The sequence below is a fragment of the Symsagittifera roscoffensis genome, chromosome 1, assembly GCF_963678635.1.
Source record: "Symsagittifera roscoffensis chromosome 1, txSymRosc1.1, whole genome shotgun sequence".
Classification (NCBI taxonomy): domain Eukaryota; kingdom Metazoa; phylum Xenacoelomorpha; order Acoela; family Convolutidae; genus Symsagittifera; species Symsagittifera roscoffensis.
The window spans coordinates 28,498,584-28,521,850 of NC_087062.1; the positions used below are offsets into that span (position 1 = coordinate 28,498,584).

The following is a 23,267-nucleotide window of genomic DNA, read 5'->3' on the forward strand; positions in this document are numbered from 1 at the left end:
CGGTATTTTTCACCGTTTAGATATATGTAATCTTTAATGTCCTTAAAATATCCGCTATAGTCTTGCGTGTAGATATCGGCAAATCCTGCGGTTTCTGCAAGTTTGCGTAAATTTTGGTCTATTGATTGTCTTTGTATAGTGTCCATTTGTGTTAATAATTCTTGGAATTGTTGTGTTCTAATGTGATGTTGAATATCTGATTTTGAATAGATTCCTATTGATTGTAAGTCTATATTTGGGTTTCGAGCAATAGCGCGAATGCTTTCTGGTGAAAATTTTTTGAGTGATTGCATTAATGTGGGATATGGTGTGAGAAGATAATATTTATTTTCATCAGGGTTTAGTTGTACTACATTGTGGCTGTTTTCTGATCCACATGGGACTGCGGTATCCCAGAAATAGGTTCTTCGTGAAAGTGTATCCACGAAATGTACTTTATTCTTATAAAAGATAGGGATTCTTTTATAACATCGTTTATCTTCAAAAACGTATAGTGGTGATACTTTTTTAGTACAAGTATAAAACCATAAGATGTTTCCTTCATAGTCTAAAAAATTTGATCTATTTCCACATAATAAGTATCCTGCATAGGGTATTTTTAATACTGCTAGTGCAAGTGATTGTAATATTTGTGTTCGTTCTAATTCGCATAATTGGTGTAGTGTTTCTAATTCGGAGAGTGACATTTCTTGAAAAATTCGGCTAATTGTATAATCTAGTTTCATATCTAAATGAATATCATAGTGGATATTACCGAAATATGTAGTGTTCATTAGTGATAATTCTTGTAAGCGTGTGCTTCTGGTGTCCTGAGGTTTTAGATGTCCACCAGGTTGTCCGTTGCTTTTTTGAAAATTAACTGGTATATAGGATGTTCCTTCGTTTAAAGGATGACCTGTGGCATATGGGTCGATTTTTATTTTTCCAGTGGTCATGTCGAATCCTTTTTCGTATTCAACTAATATTTCAGAGTATTGTGTTTTGTGAAGTGGATTCCTGTATTTACATGCAAGTTCTGTTTCTTGATATATTTGAAAACGTGTCAATTTGTTTTCTATATTGTCTATGTTTCTAAAATTAGAACTTAGTTTTCGTGATGGATGGACTTGTTCATATGGAATTGATTGTATAAAATATTTTTCGTGAAATTTTATCATACGAGCGTGTATTTTTGCTACTTGAAATGTTGTACATGTATCTTCGGGGAACCAAACAATTGTTGCTTGTGTTCTCGTTGTAGGGTCGCAATAACCTTGATCATTTTTACAAGGTAATCGGATTCCTTGATAGATCATTGTATTATCTGATAAATCTCGTGTTAGTTGTATTTTTTCGAGTTGTATTTTCCAATCGAAAAACATTATTTCTTGGTATCCTTTATTTTTTGTGTCTGCTTTGCAGTTTGATGGGTCATTTATACCAATGTGTGGTATCCAATGTTTATCGTGTAGGTCATAGGTTAATCGTCCGTGTGCGCCGTTATACGGGTATTTTTCGTCTAGTTTTATATGTCCTTGGTGTCTTTCAAGTTGTGATTGATGTACAGAGTCTGGAAAAACTTGAAAATTAACTAATTTTCTTTGGGAGTTTTTATTTTGTGTGATGTTTAGTCTAAGTAATTCATTTTTACAATCGTCGGGATTGAGATGTAAAAGACGTTCTATATTACTTTGATAGAATGATTCATGGTCAAGTCGGTTTTTGTTTCCGTTCGAGACTTGTGAACAATGTACTTTCTTTTCGGAAAATGTTGCTGTGAATTTATAACCTGTAACTGTTGTTGCTCGGGCTTTTGAATAGAGTGTTGCTATTACATCTGTGGTTTCTATAGCTTGTGGTTCTGTTTCACATTGTGATACTTGATTTATTGCATATTTATGTAGTGTTTTTTGTTCATTTTCTTCACAATCGTAATGTGTTACTAATAAATCTTGTGGTCCTGTACGAGGAGAAGGGTTTATGTTTTGATTTGAGATTACTAGAAAAGGGAGTTGGAGAAAAATTAATAATTTTAGAATATACATGTGTATGATAATCCTGAGTATGGATTATAAAATGTAATGTAGCCAATTGTGTTTTTGGTATATCTGTCGTATTTGTATATTACTTCAGTAGTTATAAACGGTGGTGGTAGTGATTGAGCTGTTATGTTAGGTGGATTTAATGGGTAGGGATGTTGGGTAATATTATTTAACTTAACTGTGATTTCAAACTTTAATTGTAAACTGTTTTGTTGGAGTATTTGAATATTGTGATCACGGATATCGTTGTGAATATCTTGGCGATATTGTAATCTATTAAGTGCCCAGTTATGAAGGCGGTTACTTTCTTGATGTTGTCCAAATAGTGGTGGAGGTGCTGTAAATGTATTCCAATCTAGTCTTAAAGGAATATTTATTGATGATTGTTCTCGATATCTGGCGTCGAGATTATTTGGAAAATTTAAGTTAAAGGGTGGTGGTGAAAACTGGCTTATTGATGGTGTTGATGGTAGTGATAATGTTTCTGGTAGTGATGAGGATGTTGTTGTATCCGTAGAAATATCTATGGGGTCATTGACTAAATTTGGTTCACCTTGTGTAAATGAATGTGTAGTCCAATATGGGAGTCGTGATGTTTGGTTTGTGGGGTTGAAAGGATTTTCACGTATTTGCTCAGATGTTGGTGTTGAACCTAAGTAATCTGATGGTAGGCTTGAGGTGCTACGTTGTGAAAGAAGCGTAGGGGTTTCTGGTAATATACCAATGGGGTTTTCTGGAGTATTTTGTGATGGGGATTGAGGTATATCAAAATGAACTCGGGGAGTTTGAAGATTTCTGTTTCGTCGAGGATGTATAATTTGTCTATTTATTTCGACTGTATTTTGGCTTTGACTAGAATTTCTTATTCTACTTAGTTCTTGTGGTAGTGTTGGGTATAGGTTATATGTTGGTTCGCTTAGAGGTGCTTGTCGTTGAACTGGTTCTAGTGGTTCTGATAAACGAGCATGTCGTTCTTCAAAAGTGTATGGATTGTCTTGAAAAGAAATTCGTGTAGATGTTTGAGGATTTTGAGTAGTTGAAGGTGGTGTTTGGTTATCTTGGGATGATGTCGGTGAAGACTGATTCTGTGACTGTTGGGTAGCAATTTTTGATGGTTTTTTGAATTATTACTTTAGTGAGAAATTTTGTGTTTATTATAATATTCTTCCAAAAAAAGAATTAGAAGGACTGTTGCTAGGGCAAATGTGAGGATTGCTTTCTTTATACATTTACAGATGGTCAAAATGAGGGATGATAAGAATGCTATGAAAATTACAAACAATAAAAAAATATCGGTTCTACTGAAAATTGTTCGTATCATTTAGACAAGTTGTATAAATCGTACCTGTGGATATAATCAAGGGTTTTGGAAAGTTGGAGGAATAGTTCGAGAATAGTGTAGAAAATTAAAAAAATGTTACAAAAAATGATTAGGATTATTAGAAAAGATTCAAGTATATCAAAAAGAAATATTATAAAGGCTTCAAGTATTGAAAAAAAATGTTTAAAATTTATAAGTATTTGAGCAACTGTTTGAGAGAAGAGCATTTAAGAAATGATCTCTTGGTCGAATATTTTTTGCTGTTTGAGGCGATTTTCTAGTGTGGTCGAATTATTTATTAGTTTTTTGACAAGTGGGTTGAGTTTTGTAAAAAATTGTTGGGGGCAATTTTCATGGTGACTGGGAGGTCGTCTTTTTCTTTATTTTTGTTTGTCAAATGATCCGGGGTATGGTGAGATTTTTATACTTTAGGCTAATTAAAATCTTCATTTTGTTACTTTAGGCTAAGTTATCAAATTTGTTTTGGGGGTATTCGTGGTCTGAGTTGGGGAAATATTGTTGATCTTTGGGTTATTAGATAAGGGAGGGGTACGGTATTATGGTGATATTTATTTTAGCTGTCAAGTTGGAGTGATTTGCTTATTTTTGACCTGGAGGTTGTAAAGTTATAGTTAGAGATGTGCCTGGAGTTCTAGATTATTCGTCTAATTGATCTTAGTTTGAGTTAGAGAAAGTGGCGGATTGGATGAATCCTATTGGTCTATTTTGAACTAGAATTATTGCGTACTTGTGAGCATGTTATTTTGAAAAATTGAAATGAAAAATGTTACGGAGGTTTCAAGATTGTGAAGTATGAAATCTTAAAATTACTTTTTAAATTCTACTTTCTTTAATATTTTAGATTGGGGGATGAACATTTTGTAGTTTTTACGTGGTTGATTTCTGAGTCTTGTTGTTTTTCTATGTTCAGATTTGTCTATTTCTTCTTGGGGTATTATTTGTTCTGTCATTTTTCTATTTTTTCTTTGTTTTGGAGATTCTTTATGGTTTTGTGTATTGTTTTTGGTGGCGGTTGGTTTTGTGTTTTGATTTTCGGTGGGGTTATCATTTTGTTCTGTGTTTTTCAGATGTGGTTCATTTTGAATGATTTTTAATCCTGTGAAAGAATATAATTGAGTTAATTCGCGGAGTGCGTATTCTTTTGGGTAATAAGGTAATAGGTTGTTTCGATGTTGAACGATTTCTTTTGTGTTTGAGTCGGTAATTTTATATGTGACATCAGTGGGTTTTGCAATTATTTGGTATGGTCCTTTTCGAAGGGGTTGTAATTTTTTAGAAATTCCTTTTTGAGTATTAAAATTAGGTATTAAAACAAATGTTCCAATTTTTAAATCGGAGGCTGGTGTAAAACGTGAATTGATTTGTTCATTAATGTTTTGTCTTTGTAATAACTTTTTTGTTATTTTTTGATAAATTTCATTGTGTTTTTTATCTCTATTTAGAATCCATTCGGTGTGTGTACCGGAGGCTAGTTTAAGAATTTGTGGGTGATGAAAATGATCTTCATCGTGTGTATGTAAAGGTAGGTTATAACAAATTGAGTCTTTATTTGGTTGACAATAACCTTGTGCGTTTTTATGAGAATTTGCTGTAAACATTATTGGTTTGCGTGGCTTTTGGTTAAAAACCATTTCGTATGGTGACATTCCTAAAGTTGTCGTAATTTGTGAATTATATGCTAAGGGAAATAATTTTACATCTGCTGACCATTCGGTATATTTTGTATCATTTCCGTTGATGATACATCTAAGATATTCTTGTAATGAACGGTTCATACCTTCGACTAAGCCGTTTGTCCAAGGTGCATGAGATGTACGTGGTTTGTGTTTAATGTTATATAAATGACATAGTGTGATAATTTCATTATTTATGAATTCTGTACCGTTGTCTGTAACTAAAATTTCTGGTAGTCCGAATTTTGCTATCCAGTGTTCATAGAGTGTTGTGTAAGCGTAATAAGCGTTACAATGTGGTACTGGGTTAAGTGCTACATAATGTGTAAATGCGTCAACAATTACCATAATGTAGGAGTTTCCTTCTGATGAGGGTGAAATTGGTCCTTTGGTATCAAATGAGATACGATGGTTAAAGTACAAGCTTTGTCCTTTAAAATCTTGTTTTTGTGCTATTTGTTTTTGATTTGGGTAAGGTTTATTTAGTTGACATACTATACAATCATTGCATAGTACTTTTATCCAAATTGGTGCATTTGGGAAGTAAAAATTTTGTATAAAATTTGAATATGTTTTTTCTGATCCAGAGTGTCCTTTAATATTTTGTGTATGTGAAATATTAAAAGCTATAAGAATCATACTTAAAGGGAGACATGGAACTGTAGATTCATTCAGGTTATACTCTAAAAGGTCTGTATTTTCGTTAATTGTTGTGTTGTTAAATTTGCGAAAGTATCGGAGGAGTGTTTTGTTTCCTAGAATGGTTGAATCTGCTTTGATAGGTTTAGTTTTATATTTGTGCCATGATTTCAGTTGTCGAATTACTGGGTCAAGGTTTTGATATTGTTTCAGTGTTGAAATTGTAATTGTTTCTGTTGGGGGGAGAAAAATGTTTTCGATTTCTAATTTAGATAAGGGTATTGTATCAAGTGGGTCGTGGAGGTCAAAAACTTGATTTATTGTGTATTTTGAATCATTTGTTTGTGGTCCTGATAAATTTATTTTATCAGTTAAATCTTCTTTTTCCTCTTTGTGATGAATTTGAAGTTGTTTCTGAGTCAGAGAAATATAATTGATCGTGAATTGGGCAATTTTTATCTATTGATTCTTTTAGTTTGTAAAGTTCGTCTAAACTGTTGGTTTCTGATTCTGAAAATGCGTTTCGATTTTTTGAAAATCTTTTTCGTGTTATTTGTCTTTGTTTCGTTATTATTTTTCTTTTTAGTGTTTGTCGTTTTGTTCGAATGTATCCAACTGTTTGTGTATGAGGTGTGATTACAAGGTCGTATTTTTTGTTATCTATTTCACAATTGTGTAAAACGATTGTTTGTTTATTTCCTAGGTTTTTAAATGACATAAGGTTTAGAATGACGGATGCAAAGGGTTGTTAAATGATTTCTATTTTCCTAAACTGTTAGTTCTTACGATTTTTTGGTTAGCTTAACCTGGGTCTGTTTGTTCAGGGTTGGAGAGAAAAGTATATCGATTCCGAAGAATGATTTTTACTTTCTCGTGACTAGTATAAGCTAAGGTGTTAACTTACTTAATCTTACTTAGGGGTAGTGATTGTGTTCAAGGGTTGGAGAATAGTAAATCGATCCACAAGGTTCAGGTATAATTAGAACGCGAGTAGTTCGTTAGATACTATTTTAAACTTACTAAGTCTAAGATTTATCCTGGGTCTGGTAAGAGGGGGGGTCAAGTGAAGGATGAATAACCGAAGTTCTTCACTGTTTATCCTAATTTGAATGATTAGTTTTGTTTAAAAATTTCTATTAGTCTTAGGTCTTTAGAAAGGGTTGGGTAGTGAATCGACGTTTGAGGTCGTTAGACACTAATTAAGTGGGTGGGGGAGAACAAAGTTGTTCTGTTTGATCCAAGGATAAGCCTTGATGATCAAATTTGAAATTTAATTAAGTAGAAAATGATTTAAGATCCAAGGATAAGCCTTGATGATCTGGTTTTAAAATTAAGTGAATTTAAGTTTTAATAAAATTTTAAATGTGTGTAAAGGAAAGATTTAGTGTTTTGATGATATTAGTGGGTTTATGATTGCTGTTATGTTTTAGATGATGAAGCTGGAACAACAGGATGATTTATGATTACTAACCATTTATTGTCATGCTACTAATTTTTATTTTTATTTTCCAATAAATATTTTTCAAACATGTTTTGTATAATACTGCAGAGTTTTAGGAAAACGATCTTAGATCTTTTTATCAATCGTTATTGTATATTAATAAATTTGTTTAGCGCCTGAAATGATTTTGAAGAGTAACTTCAAGGTTTTATGTTTGCAAATGGAAATCTAAATTCATTGCAAGTAGTATTCGAAATATAAAAGTTTGTTCTGGCTTTTGCCGAACTATCATATAACTATACGGCAAGTTTCTACTTTGTCGTATGTCGTCTTTGGTTCGAGGTCTTCTTCCAATTCCGGGTAGTTCTGTTATGGTTCGGAATATTGGCTCTGATCTATTGAGTCGTAGAGACATTTCGATTAAATTATTGTCGTATAACATTTTTGTAAATGTTTTTGTCTAATTTCTAATCTATTTTGGCTAATTCTAATCTATTAAGGTCTTGTTCGAGACTTATGGTCGCACCAGATGAGTTAGGACAGATGTGTAACTCATAGAGTAATTTCGGATAGGGTACACCGTCTGCTCGTCACGCTATCTTATTTTCGGCCGGATAGATTCGTGCAACTTCTTAGTCTAATACCGATCCTAATCTTACTCTTATACTATCTAGTCTCAGGTTGTTTAACTAGTCTCTGCTAGGCTCAATAGATCTAGGGTATACTGGTTTATTGCGGCTGCTGAAGTGCTCGGGAGAGTCCAACTAATTTCTAAGTTAAATTCAAATCTCTCTGGTGCTGAAATTACAAGTAACTTCAGCACTTACAAATAAGTGGGTTGTTAGTTAGATGGATCATGATTGGTTAATATTAAATACTTTACATTGGTAAAACATTTAATTTATCCAATCATAAAATGTAGTTTAGATCAGGTTCCATAGGGCTCTTAATGGTAATTGGTACATATACGTACTCTTCCCAGCTCACAAGTTGAATGTATGCTTCCTAAATGAAATACATTCAACTAATGACGTTCATGGTAACGAGGTTCATGTAATTCATGCTAACTGAAAAACTCGATGAAATACTTTGTACATGGCAATGTCTTGACACTTTAATTTCGAGGCCGTCCTAATTGATCTGACAATACAAATTCCTGTTGATTTTATGCTCAGCTAGGAGAGTGAAATCATTATTGCAATTCTGTTTCCGTGTTTTTAGAAAGTTGTCTGCGAGAGGTGCCACAGAGAGCGAGTTTGCTGCCAAGTTCCAGGAGATAATTAAGAGTCTACCGAAAGCCAATGTCGACAATCTAAAGTAACGAAACCAAACCATTCATCCTATTCATAACTATCTATCTCACGCAAAATCTTAAGCTCATAAAGGTTATTCTTCGTGTATTTAAGGATCAAACTTGCTGGCTCGACATCGAAGGTTCTTATCACTGTTTAAGAGTAATGAACAACGTAATGAAGACTCTTTTACAGGTCTTGATTTTTTTTTTCAGGAAAAGTCTCAAAATTTGTTCACGCTTAATTTTGATTTTTCGCGGTTTGACCTCCGATTTCTTTTTAAATGTAGTGCATTTCTATTGTTAAAAGGAAGGCAAACTCCACTATCGAACAGCAAAAGTGTAAAGGTCACCAAAAAACGTTATCGAATTCTAGTTTCGAAAAAACCAATTTAGTTGTCAGATAGTTTTCTCAAATTGGGTTAATTTCATAAAAAAAGTGTCAATTATAAATTGTTCTAGAATTTTAAAGAGTTTTAGGGCCATCTTTTTTTTCTTGGAAATTCGAAAGCTGAGATTTTTTTTTCAAAAAAAAACAAGCCAGTATTCTTTTTCTGTTTACTTGCGTTCATTACTCTTTTCCAACTCTCAGTGGCTGTTCTTTTTTTTTCAGCACCATAAAATTATTTTGTCAGAGACACGATGACGCTAGTTACACTGTATGCGGATTCTCTTTTGGGTTCCTAATTGTTTTCTTGAATTTTGTTACGTAGAAATGTTTGCTAAAAGTTTTTTTTTAAAATTGTTTCGAAGAGTTTTGACATGTAATTGCGGTGTCTGGGATATGTCAGTGTTTCATGCTCATAGATTTTGTAATTTTGTGTTGTAGATATATCTTCACTGTGTTGCATGGGGTGCTGATGAACGAGAGTGTGAACAAGATGTCTGCAGACAACATCGGTACATGCATTGGACCAAGCTTCGATAACACCAAACAGTGAGTCAACCTATATACTAGCAGGAACTCTCATAAACTGAAATGGCATTTTTTATTACCACTCATTTTTGCGTATAATGGAAAAATATATGTTGATGAAAATGTCTACCTTAATTTAGGCAATTCAGAATGAAAGAAAAAGAACAACTGGAAAATTAAGTTAGAATGCTCTGAAGTTGTAATTTAGCAGGCTCTAAAGTTTTTCCGAATAAAGCAGTCTTACGAAATGTATCTCAGAAATGTCTATTTAATAAATTTTTCGATCGTTATTTGGAAACTTATTTTTCTCGAAAACTATCCTGCCAATTCTGATATCAAAATTTTAATTAAAACAACAGGTTGTCAAACGTCTGCAGCGGCCCTTCCCATTTTTTTAAAAAAAAGTTAGCCTTGACAATTTTTGTCGGTTTTGGAAATCTTCTCTGCCCTCCTAACTTCTGAAAAAAAGGGGTTTCAGATTTTTGGCTTAAAAAACTCTCCTATCAAATCTGAGATATAAGGTTCAATCGAAAGAACTGTTGAATTTTTTCCTACAGAAGCGGCTACTCGTTAATTTTTTGCTAGAAGATTGTTATTTCCTTGGGAAAGTTCCAAACTTATTGCAGTAGTCCAAATTGTGAAATTACACATTTCATCCCACACCATTATAACGTCAAAGTTCCAAAACGTCTAATAGGTACTTCCAGTTTTAGCTGGTCCCCTAGTTTTCTTTATTGAGACATACGATCAGGAATGATACCATTTTTTAGTCGATCAAATTGATTTTCCGAAAGTAGTTTGTAATGAAACGTTGTTCCAGCTAATGAGATTTTTGTCAAAATACTAACACCTATTTCAAGGTTGTTTTCAGGATAATTTAAGTCGGCACTGTAGTTTTGCTGTGTATGCAAAGTACCTGATGTATCCTTGTACCTATTCTGGTCTTTTCAGTTGTTGTGTCACTAGTTGAGTGTCTGTTTCAGAGATCTAGGGGCGATGGGGGCAGGGGGAGACTTTGCTTCTCTCAATGTGTCTCATACGAGTAACCATATAGTGGCAACACTAGTCAGAAACGCAGTCACTGTTTTCGACCTCAAAAGCGGTAAGGCTCACTTGAGCAAACTTTCAGTGTAGCCTAACTAACTTTTCAAATGGTTGCTCTAGTTGATTTGAATGCTTTTAAATAACAGAATTCGAATCTGTTTTAAAAAACATCATATTTTGATCATGTTATGTTGCATGCGCTCCGCTTAACCAGCATTCACAATTCAATTTAATCCGTATATTCAACAAAAATTTAGGTTTACTTGGTAAGATTAATTCCAAACGAAACGCAACTCAGAAAAAATAACCAAACATTAGTTTGCAGTGAAGTTGCTTGGCTGTACATATTCGTCTTTCTTTCAATTTGAATAGATATCATATTCAATTTGAAGAGTTTAAATGCAGGTATTCGGGTATCTCAAATTTCATGGTATTTGCTCCGGTTGTGTCGGCAGTAACGTAAAAGTCTTCATTTCTGTTGCAGATCCAGTTGAGTTTCGATCAATCAAGGACATCCTGGAAAATCCGCCAATTCCGCCCTGGTCCGGTTTTCCGTCCCTCCGTGCTTCTTTCAGCTCACCCGCGCCACCATCGCCCGCCCCCAGGAGGGAGGAGCAACCACGAAAACTGAACAGACCTGTCAGTATACTTCACACATCATCATCATCAAATGCGCCCCAGACACCTTCTAAAGCGTCCCTGCTTCTCCACGGATCCCACAGGAGATCATCATGTAAGTCGGTCAATTTCTGGGCCAGACATTTAATATACAAGAACAATTTCCAATATTGACATTAGTTCTTAGGACGTCACTAGACATTATTTAACCAGAGTAGGGGGGGATTTATTGGAGGACGCCCTCTTCTCAAGGATTCCACCCCCTCACTAACACCAACCAAAGGGTCCCCTTTGGTATTGTTTCATAATATTCATTTTTGGTCGGCATCCAATATGGCGCCAATACACTAATTTTGAGGGGGAGCGAGCGCCAAAAAAACGCATTTTTGGTCAAAATTTTCCAAAAAGTGCGCAAAAACGGTATTTTTGACCTGATTTTTCAAAATTGTTTTTTTTTGTCAAAATAGGGTCTGTATAAGTGTTCTGGGAGCGCTCGAAAAATCACATTGGTCGACCTAAAAAAAGTTGACAAAATTTTTGATAGTTTTGAAAATCAGCCCCCCCCCCCTTCGAGAAAATCCTCAACCCGCCCCTGAACTAGAGGGTTTGAAGCTTTGAGGCTTTTTTGAACATGAGTGTATCGTAATGGTTCTTGTCCTACGTATATTGTTTTGTTTTCACCCTCACTCAACTGAGCATTGGTTTCTGGCAGAACTATCTTTTGAATAGTTTTCTGATCTGTATAGAACTTCTTGAAATTAGAACTCTTATTAGTTTCTGTTTCAGCAAGTGACAAAATATTGGTCGGAACGACGTCTTCTAGTAATCCTCCGTTGCCGCCCAAACCCTTGCCCCCTGATGTGTAAGGCATCTTTGTTGGTAAGCCGAATCCGATTTCGACAATTTTAGAAATGAGTAACGAATAATTGTTTGCAGGTCCAATAAAAAGAGAGCCCCAAAAGTGCCGTCTAGTAACAGCAAATCCGATCCTTCATCTTTCGGGGTCTCTGGTCAAGGTAGTGATGTGAACTTTTCATTGAGCACGCCTTCGAAGTCGCAAGAGAACCTTGTTTCAGAAGACGACACGAGCACGGACAGTCAAAGAAAGTACGCTTTCAGCAGTCAGAGCAAACCGCGTCCACAGCCGAGATCCGTCAAAACTTCAGCATCAGGTGGGAGTAAAAATGACATCTACAACAGACCTACAGTTGCACCGCCTCCACCGCCGCCTATAGAAACACTCCCGAATGATATGCCCCAGTCCTCACCCGGAAATGACGAGGCTGACAGTCCAGAAGATCCGAATAGTAATGATTCGACTGCAGGACAGCATGCGAGATACGCGAACGCAATCGGAGACACGGAATCAACACATTTCTGACTTGAACCAAAATCGAAACCTAACAATCAAAGATAATGCTTTTGAGTTTTGGACTGGATTAAACTACTTTGCGATTAGATTCATATTTTAATAAGGCAGCAGCTTAGTGATTTCTAGCGAATAAAGTAACATGTAAATGTGTATGATTTGATTTGGTTTTTTAAGGTTTGTCGCTATAAATACTCACATATCTATCAATCAGTAATTATACACTGGCTTGTACAGAAATGGCGCCACCTTATTTTCTTCTATACAATGAAATTAAAATTTTCAAAGTATTAAAAGTAGAGATGTTCATTTAATAGTTTTTTTAGGGACTAGGAAATTAGACGACGAGCAAATTAGACGATCAGAAAATAACGGAGTTTTGACGATAACTTGCGTGCAAATTGCGTGAAGTTTCTTTGCATACTTAAATTAACTTTTAGTGGAGTGAATACTGGTGGTCTAACCACAAATCAGGCTACTAATATGACAGTTGCATAATTTAGGCATTTCTTAAATTTAGTCTACTCGTTCGATTTAGTGTTTTTATAATACACTTTACAATAATAATTTTGATCAGTTTTGCGATCATATACTGCTTTTGTTCTAAACAAAAAGTTTTATTGGCCAAATTCTTATCGTCTAAATTCACAAATAGTTATCGTATAAGTTCCGTTTTATTTACGGCCGTCTAATTTGCGTGTCGTCTTATAAAACAAAAAGTTTTATTGGCCAAATTCTTATCGTCTAAATTCACAAATAGTTATCGTATAAGTTCCGTTTTATTTACGGCCGTCTAATTTGCGTGTCGTCTTAGGCCCTGTTTTATTTAGCAACCCACAAACTTCAAAATTCACTTATTCGAGTAAAAGGTAAAATTGAAACAATTAGCAGAAAGGTTCTATCAATACAAAATATTTTTAATGAAACGATGTTGCGATTGCAAAGCTAATGAGCATCCAGTAATACAGTATGGAGTTTTACTTACGGCGCTCTCTAAAAACGGACATCAAAGCAATAGGCTGATAAAAAATATATTTGTTCGAATCCTATTTTCAAAACAAACAATTGAAAGTGTAAGCGAGATTCGCATTCGTCATACACTTTCTTCAATTGATGAATTACATGCATATGGGCTAACTTTGCTCAGACATTGGTCGTGATGATTTCTTTCCAGGAAAATTTTTGAAACATTTTTACAACTACAGAAGTGCATTCTTACACATTGCTTTTAATAATCCTTTTATGTATACATGCTCCACTTGAGTTCAATTTTCATCTGCTCAAAGATAGGATGGGAGCTGCGCTCTCCAATTACGAAAGTGTAAGGGTCACAAGAAACGTGATCAATTTCAAGTTTCGAAAGTGGAATTTCATTTTCAGATTTCGGAGCGGTATAGAAACTGTACCTACTGATCCATATTTCTTAAATTTTTAGCAAGGATATTTTTAGCGATAAGCAAGGCTATTGCAAAAGGGTGCGAGAGTTCTCCTGTAAAAAATTTTGTTCAGAAAAGGGTCAATTTAGTAGTAAAAGTAAAAGCAAATTCAAACTAAACTACAGTTTTTTAGTAGTCAACAGGGTAGTCTGTTTCCGGGGTTAATTTTTAAACTAAATTTTCTCGACAAAAAATATAGATTGCAAATTTTTCGTTCTGGTTCGTGGTTTTTGCCTAATTTCCGTCGATGGAATTTCCGCTGTTTTAACCCTTGAGCTGAGCACGGGAATCGCAATCGGGTACTAGACTTTTTCCGTAAACAGCTTTGTTCACAGAATGTCAAAAATAGAAAAGCTAAATTCTGTTTCAATTCAAAAGCTCAAACTTCTTTGCGCGTCTGGCACAATTGAATCTGAAAAACGAATACGCTTGAGACGGCAAAGGTCCTGTGTTCGATTACGAGAGAACGCTGTTTTCTTTACTCCGTTTCAAAGGTTAATTGCCACACCGTAGAATAGTTTTTCTTTGCTGTAGGCAATTTACATTGGAGTTGTTTGTAAAGCTTTGGTTAACTTCTGCAGTTTGTAATTTTACTAAGTTTGCCTCAGTATACTGTATTTCGAATTGTTTTCGCCTTACTCTCGAAAAAACGTGTTCTGCTCAAATGATTTCGGCTAGTGTTTGAACGGCTTAGTGATCTAATTTTGATTCGTTTCGAGGGGAACAAACATTTAATTCTCCTCTCTGGATCGCACAAATTGCTACAAAAAATTTCATACTCGTTTTTTTTTTCAGCTTGAAAGTTTGCTTGATAGATTTTAAGTCGGCTTAAAACGCTACAAAAAATTTCTTAATTGTTTTTTTTTGCTTGATAGTTTGCTTGATAGATTTTAATTCGGTTTAGTGGCCTCATATTGCATCTTTTGATGAGCGATAAAATTTCTTTGTGCGAGTTTGATTTTTGAGGGTGAAGGGAATTAATAACTTTTTGTTAGTCTTGAATGTTATGATTTTTTTGAAAAAAAATTCGGCCTAAGTAGTATATGTCGGGGCAAAAACGCGGTTATGGGTGGTAGACTTTTTATAAAAGGTGAGCTATAGATTATCCGGTCACAACCCTATATTTTGGCATAGGTAATAAATTTCCCAATATATTAAGATAGCATCTAAAATTCTGAAACCTGCAACCTACATTAATACATACCTTAGTTTAAAAAAATGGTAAGTTTCAAACTGACAAAGAAGACAAAGACTTAATCTATGGATCTTGAAAATTTGCAGGGTATGCATCTTTCCCACAGTTAGTCGTTGCATAAACTAGTTTTGAAAAAATTTTGTCTGGAAACAATTGCTCTTCAGATTCAATATTAAAATGAATCACATTTAATCTCCTTTATTTCTCAAACTTATGACAATATTCAAAAATTATTGTTTTCTTCGGATTTTCCTGGATATTCTCAGCTGCACTTCAGCAAATCGTAAAAATTTCCAAGTTTTTGAAAAAGAAAAAATAAATGAAGAAAAGTTGAATTACAACGACAAAATCGCACTCGAAGACAAATAAAAACTGCCGGATCGTATCTAATTTTAACGCTAATTTCTGCTGTCTGCTTTATTTATTGTCTCTTTTTGAAATAACTTTACATTGAAAATTACTGAGAACTAAGGAATTAAGGGTCAAAGAAAAATGGAGCTAGTTAGAGCATTCAAAGTTGAATATAGATAGGTAATTTTTGGTGAAAAATAGCTTTAAACTATTAATTTTTATCTGAAAAACTTCCTTTTTTTCTGCAGCACAACTTTCTTGAGATTGCTTTGCTGAAAAATAGGTATAATTATAGGTACGCAATGAAACTCAGTTCTTAAATTTTGCTTTATCTTTAATCTTACAAAAGAAGACTTTCCGCTCGAGAATTAAATTAGAAATGAAAATTGGGGTAAAGACTGTATCAGTTAAACCTTTGTAAATCTTAGCCAATTTTAATTAAGCAAAAAAAAACGTTCATTTCAACCTAATTTCAGAAATAATAAAAAATTGAAGCTAACTGAAGCAAAAACACGTTGCCTCAACTTGAATTCAGTCAAGTCAAACACGATAACATTGATTGAACTAGAGAAATTATACATCTGTCTCTGCTGAATTTATCAGGTTTTTGGAAAAGAACCAGCAAAACCTATCATTTTTCTCTGAAAAGTTTTTCTTCAAAAGGAATTTTTTTTTGAAAATTTACAAAATTGTCTGCATTGAAAACAGATTCTCGATTATTGTTTGAACCAAAATCTTCCAAAAGAACATTTTATTTATAAAGTTCAGTTTTGAATGATTTTTTGATCGAAAATCTATACCAATTAACTGAAAATTTTTGATTTCGATCATTTTTGAGCAGTTTCAGGGGTGAATTCCAGCAAAAAAAGTTCTCTAAAAAATCTCCGAGTTCATCCGAACGTAAAAATTGTTTTCTGTAGATTTTGAGTAAATGTTTGCCTTCAATGCAGGTTCTTGGTTTCTGCTTTATCTGCTATTTTCCACAAGAGTTTTTTGCTGAAAATTCAACGCTCAAAAGATAGTTTAGTGGAAAAACTGTATCAGTTAACAATTTTTTTTTTCAATCCAGACAGTTGCATCTCAAATAAATTCTCCTTAAAGCCTCTAAGTTCTCAATGATTTCAACTATTTTATTAATTGATTAAAACTAAAATTTTATTGCTGTAGATTTCATAGCGTTGATGTCAGTTTGCACAAAAGTTTATGTCTTTTAAACTATCGCTTACTAAACCAAAGCAATTGCAGTTGTAAACACCTGCTCTGTTAAGAACAAACATACAACTTAAGAAAAAGTATCTCTGAACCAAATAACTGTATATTCTTCTCTTGAATCTTATCTTAATTTATGTTTTGAACCAAACTTTCAGATCAGAAACATCTATTTTTTAATTTGAAATTTTTCATCTTAAATGTCAGTTTGCAAAAAATTTTCCAAAATCATTGGAAAATAATAGAAGAAATCTGGTTCATTTGCAGTCGCTACTGTAGGTTAAAGATATTTCGATCGTTTTACGTCAAAATTTTCACGGCAATCTGAACTCGATTGTTGCTTGCGTTGGTTTGTCCGTCCGTTATATCTTTTGAGCAAACACAACAGATCAAAACCAGAAAACACTCTTGTAAAATAGGTTATCACGTAAGGTTTGCTCAGTTTTTGATTTTACATAGAACTTGAACTTCAAATTTAAGTTGTTTCACAAAAACTGAGTCATTTGCAAGATTTTCAACTATGCTAATTGACCCCACAGACTTTTATAAATACTTTCAAAAAAATAACTTGGTCGTCATCCGTGTCAATTTTGTTTGGAAGCTGCTCAAAGTGCTTTCGATCACCTTGTATAGCACTATTGTGACAGGAAGAACGCTTCTTTTTGATATGAATGTTCTTTTCCTTACTGCTAGATGTATGAAAATTAAAATTACAATTCGGACACTTCAAAAAGCCACAGTTTTTACGACGTTTTGACGCATTTTGACGTGTGTAACATCTAGCACACTCAAGACATACAACTATCTTATTTTTCGGTGATGACATCTCAATAAGTAAAGAAATAAATTAAGTTGATTTCAGAAATCGTAGACCTGGAAAGTCCCAAAAAAATTTAGTGGGAGACTACACTAATTTTGAACTGTCCCAAAAAATAGATTGAGGTAGTCAAACTCAGTTATGCAATTACGTTCACGAACTGTTTTTTAACGTGAAAAAAAAATCAGAATGAGTTTCATCCTATTTGGTGAAGCTGAAAAGAGTAACCGATTAGAGTGGAGCTTTATGGAGTTTTCAAACATTTTGATACAAACCAGTCAGAATCGAGCTTTACTTATCATGGAACTTTCAACACTTTGATATCAACTAATCAGAATCGAGCTTCACTTATCAACAAATTCTTAACAGTGTTGTGGTCAAAAAATTAGTTCCAAGCTTCACCTATAATGGATTTGTATTCATTTCAGTAAAAATCATTTGAAATCAAGCTTTTATAAAGAAAAATTTTGACCATTTTGATACCAACCAATGAGAAATGAGCATTTGTTCTTTTGAAAAATTTTATCATTTTTGATATTAACTAACAGGATGAAATATTCTGGTTTAAAAATTTCCAAAGCTTTCTAGAGGTTTAGGTAGCCTATGTGAAAGGAGTTTCAAAATCAACTAATCATATTTATTCACTCAAAATTTGATGATTTTTCTGTCTTCATTTTTTGTTTTCCAGAATTTTCCATTGATTTGTTGTTTACTTTCTAAACACTTAATCTGAGTCAACCCTTATAAAAAAAACATTGGTCAAAATTCATCAATTCTTTCATCAAGTCTCCTCTCCTTCTTTTTAAAAATCTTTTTAAATTAATGGTGTTCCTGCGCAACAAAAAAATAATACGATCTTAATCAACAACATCACTACTCTACCACTCTTTTACTTTTTTGACATCTCAGACATTTGTCCTGAAACTTGCTAGTTAATGGAAAAAGCCTGTTTCAAAGGTTTTGCTCTTAACTAGCAAATTTCTTGATTTCTGGTAATCAATCAAAAACTCAAGTTATTGAAAAAATATTGAAAACAACTAAAGAAATACAGAAGAGTTAAAAACGTTTAGAACTACATTTACTTTGTTTGCAACTTTGTCTGAATTATACAAACTTTAGCTGACTTCAGAGTTTAAAAAGTAGTTGTAATTTTCGTAGTACTTTTTTGGCAAACACTGCTAAGTCAGAACGTAAAAAAAATCAGCAAGACCAAATAATAGTCTTCACTACGTTCTTTACTCCTAATAAACGATGTGTGGATGGATACCCTTACGATTGTTATACAGCAACTGGCAACAAATTACAACTAGCAACAATTAAAAACTAGCGACAACTTGCAAAAAAAGTGATTTAAAATATATTTAATTAGTAATATAAAACAGGGATCAAGTTTACATCCTCCCCCCAGATAGACCAAGTTAAAGATCTTCCGCCCCAGCATTTGATTTGCATTAAAGTTGGTAAAAGCTGCATGTAAAAACTTAGATTCTGATTGGCTGAAATTTCCAAGCTTAGAACCAAGTTTACATCCTCCCCCCGAACGGCTGTGGGGAGGGGGTGAGAGGAGGATGTTTACTTGGTCCTAAAAGAGAGGTCAACACTGATTCTTGCTCATAAGAACACTTGTTCCAAGGTATGCGAAGCCAATATCAGCAGAGCGAGCAGTCAGTATTTGCCATTACTGCGTTTTGAACCAAATTTCATTTTTTGCGAGTTGTGGTTTTTATAACTTTTGCGAATTTTAATTTGAATTTTTTTGTGATACTGTCGTCCCCTGCTTGCACTTCCTTCCAAAATGTTCAAGTTGCCCACACTTGACGCATCCTTGCTTCTGTGTTCCGGGCCCACTCGCTTCATTCGACCCACTGCCTCGAGCACTGGATTGTCAACTGTCACTTTTGGACTAGCAGTACCTCGCCATATGACCCTTCTGACAGCACAGATAGCAACCACTACTTGACGCGCATCTCTTCTTCCTCACTGCTTGCATGGTTATGTGGATATGTCAAGTCCTCTCTCGACGTCGAGCCTTCCTCGAGTCATCCCTGCAATTTCAAGTTCTTGAACTATAGATGAAATGGGTACCAACAATTGGAATGATGATCAACTAACAGTAAATTTTACAATAAACTTCAAATAATCTGCTATCAATTAAATACAAGCATAAATTGATAGCAGTTTCAAAAACACAACAGAACAAATCAGATCATTTTATCTTAGAACTTGTCCTGAAAATGAAAATTCTCTCTCGAAAAAATATAGTTTGTGATGTCAGCTGGTTTCATAAGATTTGAGATAACCAAAACTTGTGTAATCGCTGGAAAAAAATATAGTTTTTTATTTCTGAGTTTACATTGGTCTAAGCATGAAGATTTGAAATTATTAGAACAAAACCAAAATGTTTAAATTCTGTTGGGTTAAAATTTGTAAGTCCGTCCCAAGAGAGTTTTCTAAACTGAACGCCTTCAGATAATCGGTGATGTGCTTTAACTATGTACGAGGATAATTCCAAACAAACCACATCGATTAAGGAGGCTGTCAAAGGTTTTGACATCATACTAGAAGTTGTTCTCGCTAGCATTCATAGCGAGACAAACCATGGTCGTAACTTCTGAATTTTCTTGTGAACAAAAACAGTGTGTGGAAGACAAAAAGACTGATCGTTACAGAGTTTAAAAGGTTTCAGGCGCTGTTTTAAAATAGATAAACTAGTGGAGCAAAGTCAGGCTTTTTTCTCTTGCACTTGCTTGTGTTCTTGTCTATTTGGGACTTTTCAGCGATTTTTTTTTACATTAACCCAGAGCAAATCACCAGAACTATCATCTATGAAACGATCATTATTTTATTTTATAAACTTACTAATGTAATCCATGTGTGGAAATGTCAATTTTTTTCATCTGCACCAATATTAGCATCGCAGTGAACTTTTTCTCGAATAATAGGAGTAAAAAAATTGTTCACGCATTGTGATACATTCTCTGCGAGAAAATAGAATTAATCACTGTGAAAATTTGACTGAACTCGGCTGTTCCTTACGTTTTTTTGCGAAGTGAAAAACTTAGTGCAGATGATTTTTCCAGACCCGGATTACAAATACTGATTGTTTTATAGATGGTAGTTCTGGTAAATTGCTCTTGGTCTGTGTAGAAACTTCGCAAAAAATCGAAGTCAATGTTGCCCAAAACTGACAATGAGCACAGGCACTCGAGAGAGCAAAAACTTGAGTTTAATCTTTCTTTGTCATTCAGTTTTTATATAAATTTCATGTTGCATTTTTATGACATTAAATTCTGTTTTTAAATATCGAAGTTTATGGAAGTTAGTTATTCGTTGTTGACTTGTAGTTTCCGATAATTACGTTTTTCCGATAATTTGCATGTGAAATGAAATGTTGTCAATCAGCCAGCGACCCAAAAACGATCTGCCTCAGATCGAGACGAGGCAGAAATAGAAGTCTTGTTGCAATTATTAGCTCTCACGATCTTAAAATTCTCAGAAAAGGCAAATGCAATTTACAATACCACCAGCCAAGCATCACTGTTTCAAAGAGTCTTTTCTGGTTTACAATAAAAACAAAAAGCCAAAAAAGTGTGAAAAATGCAAATTCAATATCGTAAATTCACTGAATTTAGACTGACTCGTTTTATCTTTAAAGGTTAACAACAATGACTCAAAACATCGCAGACTAAACTTAAGGTTGGCAGGTATTAATTAATTGGTAGCCGCACTAAACACATAGCTAAACCAATGGCGCCAACACGTAATATATAGTTAGATACTAGGAATACTATATATGACATTCCCTCAACAATCATTTTTCAAACAAATGTTTTAAAATTATCCAACGGAAAATGTTTGAGTTTTGAACCAGCAGTAGTCCACCCTCTCCCTGGGCATAAGTTTTAGTTTAACAAGTTTTCTTTAGTTTCCTTTTTCCACTCCATCTTTCAAGTGTACCTTCCTGCTTAATTCGTGTCCCGCTCTCTGTCTTCCTCTCCTTTGGTTGTTCTCGCTTTCAATATACTGTCTATCATAACCCCGCTATCAAATACTGTCTATCATAATTTGGATACCGCCGTCCGTTTCCTGGTACTTTTCCTTGATCCTGTCCCATCTTCTGATTCCTGACTAGAGTATGATACGAGACGTAAGCGTCGCCCTCGTTCCCCTTTCTTTTTAGGTTGTTTTTCCCCTTGTCCTTCATTACTCAAATTCGGGGCACTTCCCCCTTGTTCGGTGCTCATAGTTTGGACTTCCGTGTCCACCCCCTTAGATTTTGCAGCTCCGCTTCCTTCGGATAAGTTTGGTCTTCCAGTTCCGTCTTCTACATCTTTAGGCACCTTTGGTTCATTTTCTTCCGCATTTCGCCCTGGTGCTGTTGTTGAGTTCCCTGCGTATTTAGAAATTGTTATCGGCTCGTACTCCGAATCCGAATCTGCCTCCTCCGCTGGTGAAGATTCTCGCGTTCTGTTATCAGCCTTACTCTGTGTGCTTGTCCCCGCCGCCTGTTCGTTTGCTGCTCGCTTCAATTCCGCCCGACGTTTCAACGCACTCATGGCTGGGGGTGGTAGTGTTAGTTTGCTCGCAGTATTTGGCGCGTTGGTCTTGATGACTTTTTCAGCAACCCCACTTTTCCTATGTACAGAGCCATTTGCTAGAGTTAGAGTGTGCTTAGATTCGCTAATTACTTTTTGGTTTATGGGTCTATACCTTTTATTGCTATCCTTAATTCGTTGGAACAAAAGTTCGGTCCGTTTACTGGGCTGTTTAGACTTTCCCCCAAAAGCCTGTTTCCCGTCCCCGTCAGCCATTGGTGATCCATCCGCCGCCGAAACTAGTTGATTCTGTGTCAGTCGCCTAGGGTGGTTCATATGATCGACATCAAACTCCACGTCGGATCGTTCCTCCCAATCCGTTGCCATGGGTTGGAGGCTTTTCTGAGTTCTGGTGTCAGTAGAATCTAAATAGCCAGATTTTTGTTTCAACACTCTGGCCCAATTTAGGTTTTGCAGGGTTGGCTTTTTCGTAAGATTTCGAAGTACCGTATTTGCTTCCCTGCCGTGATGAGCTTCAAACGGCGATATTTTGAGAGTAGCATTCGGAGCAAATCTTAGAGCACTCAAGGCTCGTTCTATCATTGATTCTAAGTTTCCACTATCTTTTTCTTTGGCGTAAGTTAAGACAAAGTTTTTCAGGCTGCCAATGGTACGTTCAACACATCCGGTTGCACGATGATCATTTACGGGTGAATAAATTATTTCTATTCCTTCGGAATTGCAAAATGATTTAACTGCATTCGATGTGAAACTTGTTCCTTGGTCCGTAAAAATTTTCCTAGGGACACCATGTTGAGATATGTATTGTTTAATGAACTTAAGGACCTTATTTTATTATTTCCGCAGATCATTGCAGAGGGCCAACGTGAGAATCGGTCAACCGCTACCAAAACATATTTACTCGATTCATTTAAGTATCTAATTGGACCCCAAAAATCTAGTTGTAGACATTCATTCGGCTCCCGTGGTTCATAGACTTTCCCAACGTCACCTTTAGCGCATAATGGTTTAAGGCTTTTACCTGCATCCGTGCATTCCTTGCACCCATCCGCAGCTGCGACTAAACTACGGTGGAGATAGGGAAACCAGACATCCCTCGCAGCGTCGAACATATTCGAGCGCCCATGGTGAAACGCATGTATCCGATTGACCACAGCCTTTCTGAGTGGTATGGGGATGACGAGTCGTTCGTCCATCCACAGACAATTTTCCCGCACGTGGAAATCATGTGTGTGCTGTCCGAGGTAGGCACCCATTGCTCTGACCTTCTTTTCCAATTCCGGGTCCTTACTCTCCACCAGTTCCTTTATCGCGCGCATCTGAGGGTCCCCTTTATAATTCGCTTCAAC

The 23,267-nt window shown here is 35.0% G+C and overlaps 2 protein-coding genes across 3 annotated transcripts in view; one reads left to right on the forward strand and one right to left on the reverse strand.

The window, feature by feature from the left end:
• Positions 1 to 12,670, forward strand: part of LOC134842206 (SH3 domain-binding protein 1-like) — a 40,045-nt gene extending 27,375 nt beyond the window's left edge. Inside the window, exons 11-17 of one of the 2 annotated variants that reach the window (XM_063858447.1) lie at positions 8,338 to 8,433; positions 9,237 to 9,344; positions 10,307 to 10,425; positions 10,852 to 11,100; positions 11,772 to 11,847; positions 11,922 to 12,001; positions 12,062 to 12,670. In XM_063858447.1, the coding sequence (XP_063714517.1) occupies positions 8,338 to 8,433; positions 9,237 to 9,344; positions 10,307 to 10,425; positions 10,852 to 11,100; positions 11,772 to 11,847; positions 11,922 to 12,001; positions 12,062 to 12,366 (1,033 nt within the window). In that variant the 3' untranslated portion in view covers positions 12,367 to 12,670. Of the gene's footprint in view, positions 1 to 8,337; positions 8,434 to 9,236; positions 9,345 to 10,306; positions 10,426 to 10,851; positions 11,101 to 11,771; positions 11,848 to 11,921 lie in introns of both variants that reach the window. The other variant, XM_063858438.1, reaches the window with a different exon arrangement.
• Positions 1 to 23,267, reverse strand: part of LOC134842310 (NEDD8-conjugating enzyme Ubc12-like) — a 398,285-nt gene that overhangs the window by 178,735 nt on the left and 196,283 nt on the right. The gene's annotated exons all lie outside the window — the stretch shown is intronic.